This window comes from Penaeus japonicus, unplaced genomic scaffold, assembly GCF_977035675.1.
Source record: "Penaeus japonicus unplaced genomic scaffold, GWHDUDI00000001_assembly GWHDUDI00000013, whole genome shotgun sequence".
NCBI classification, from domain to species: domain Eukaryota; kingdom Metazoa; phylum Arthropoda; class Malacostraca; order Decapoda; family Penaeidae; genus Penaeus; species Penaeus japonicus.
This window is the reverse complement of record NW_028234415.1, coordinates 45,025,041-45,027,540: the sequence shown is the minus strand read 5'-3', so window position 1 is coordinate 45,027,540 and position 2,500 is coordinate 45,025,041. Positions and strand designations below refer to the sequence as shown.

The following is a 2,500-nucleotide window of genomic DNA, read 5'->3' as shown; positions in this document are numbered from 1 at the left end:
TTCCGGCAGGTAGGTAAGTGTTGCCACCCACCCACGCAACTCACCCACGCCGCGTGTCAAGACAACTCTTGTTTAATAAACTTCAAAACTTTAAATATGTATTCCCATTACATACACGATTATCACATAAAAAAACAACAACCACGAGACCACCATAAACAAGAACACACGATAATCCGGGTAGAAATGAGAGGCAAAATAGCAAAGGGAAATGTGAACCGGAGATCCTTCGGAAAGGCGCTCGGTCGCGAGAGTTGGCAACAGCTCGCGGCGCTCGGGAGTGTTGCCCGGACCCACACAGGCGGCGGAGGGAGGGCGTGCAGGGCAGGCAAACAGACAGACAGGCAGGAAGGAGTAGAAGGATCGCAGGATCTCGCGTGCTCACGGGCGCGGACGGGTTATATATGTGTGTGTGTTAGGGGGACGTCCACCAGCGGCGGGTCTAAGGACCTCCTCCTCCATCCAGCAGCATGTTCGACGTCTTCGGCAAACTCGGGGCGCTGCTCAAGATCGACCCCGTGAGCATCGACAACATCACGTTCCGCTTCCACTACAAGGTGACGATGATCATCCTCGTCACGTTCAGCCTGCTGGTGACGAGCAGACAGTACTTCGGGGACCCGATCTCGTGCATCGGCGACGACTTCGAGACCGAGGCCATCGACGTCTACTGCTGGATCCAGTCCACGTTCACCATCCCGGCTCTCACGGGGGCCATCATCGGCGTGGAGGTGGCCCATCCCGGCGTGGCCAGCCTTGGCCAGGCCGAGGAGCAGTACGTCGTGAGGCACCACAAGTACTACCAGTGGGTGACGCTCTTTCTCTTCCTCCAGGTTAGTCACGCTTCTTTGAGACGTTTCTTTGATTTTGAGTTTTTTGTTTTTTGTTTTCTTAGCGCAATGAACCGACCTTACTTGACCTTCCTCCTTTCTCTCCTCTCTCTCGTATTTACACTATCCTTATCATTATCGGTGAGAATCGTCTCATTCAGATATTTTTTTCGCGTTTCTTAAACCTTATTAAAGCTTTTTCTAGATCTTCAGTCGAATCTGTCTGTAAGTTACAATTGCAGAGGAAAGTGTGCAACAGGTTAATGATTTTCATTTATTTTTTTCTTCGGTTTTACTTCGTTAAGATTGAAAAGATTATTTACTCTATTTTAAATGAACGACAGAAGAAAACGAAACCAAAAGTGTAAACAGAAAAGCGAAAACCTGTTAGTTAGAAAGCGGAAACCAACATACTGACAGAGAGGCAACATGACCCAACATACCTCATATCGCGACAAAGGAAATTAAAACACTCAGTCTCAGGGAAGTGTTCAGCTCAGCGTGACGGAATGTTTGAAGAACATTTTACAATAACTGCGTCCCAGAAGTTATTGACCGTGACTGAACAGAGGAGAACGTGACTGGCTATTAGTAACACTCGATCAGTCGTTGCAAGAACTGTTATATATTTGCAATTTTCACGAAGCGAAGTGGAATGAAGTGGTGACTACAAGAAGATGCAGAGGAAAAATACGAAACGAAGATGAAGAAGAAGGAGAAGGAAGAAGGAGGAGGAGGGGGAGGGGGAGAAGAAGAAACAAGAAAAGGAGGAGGAGGAGGGGGAGAATAATAATAATAATAAGAAGAAGAATGAGGAGGACGAGGAGGAAAAAGAAGAGGAAAGTCGAGAGGAAGATCAACGTAAACAAGAAAATAAAAAGGAATAATGATAATAAAAAGTAAATAAGAACAGGAAGAGTAAGACAAAGAATAAGAAAGAAGAAGAAAGAAGTGAAAGAAGAAGAAGAAGAAGAAAGAAGTGAAAGAAGAAGAAGAAGAAGAAAGAAGAAGACAGAAGACAGAAGAATTAACCACAACAGCATTAACAAACCACCATTCCAAAAATCATGACAACGGAATGTAATGTTGTCACCTCACAGGAACGGTTGGAATTCTTCCACCACTCCACTCCATACCTGAGGAGTGACAGCACCCGCTCGCCTATGTGTTGTCCCGGAAATACTTAAAGAGCCGGAGTGGAGATGCGTGGAAAAGGTCAGAGTTGGAGCTGGAGTGTTCTTGCGACCAACCAAGCAACCACACTATGTCTGGTGGTGATGTCATCCACGTGGTTTGAATAAATGCACTGTGAACCTCTCTCTCTCGCCTGTTCTCTGGGAGATGGGATCACGGTAGCTTAATCTTCGCTATTTTTGGGGATTTCTGTTTCTGTTTCCTTTGGGTGTTTGGTGTGTGTGTGTGTGTGTGTGTGTGTGTGTGTGTGTGTGTGTGTGTGTGTGTGTGTGTGTGTGTGTGTGTGTGTGTGTGTGTGTGTTTGTGTGTGTGTGTGTGTGTGTTTTGGTTTCCCGTTTGTGTTTTTTTTCTATTGTGATAGTTCTTTCTTTTTTTCTTTCTCTCTTTCTCTTTCTCTCTTTCTCTTTCTCTTTCTATTTCTCTTTCTCTCCCTCTCCCTCTCTTAATCTCCCTCCCTCTTCCCTCTCTCTCTCCCT

At 45.8% G+C, this 2,500-nt stretch overlaps 1 protein-coding gene across 1 annotated transcript in view; it reads left to right on the top strand.

Moving 5' to 3' along the window:
• Positions 1-276: 276 nt before the first annotated feature.
• Positions 277-2,500, top strand: part of LOC122265696 (innexin inx2-like) — a 14,336-nt gene continuing 12,112 nt past the window's right edge. Inside the window, exon 1 of the mRNA XM_086543618.1 lies at positions 277-833. Within this exon, the coding sequence (XP_086399744.1) occupies positions 471-833 (363 nt within the window). The 5' untranslated portion in view covers positions 277-470. The remainder of the gene's footprint in view (positions 834-2,500) is intronic.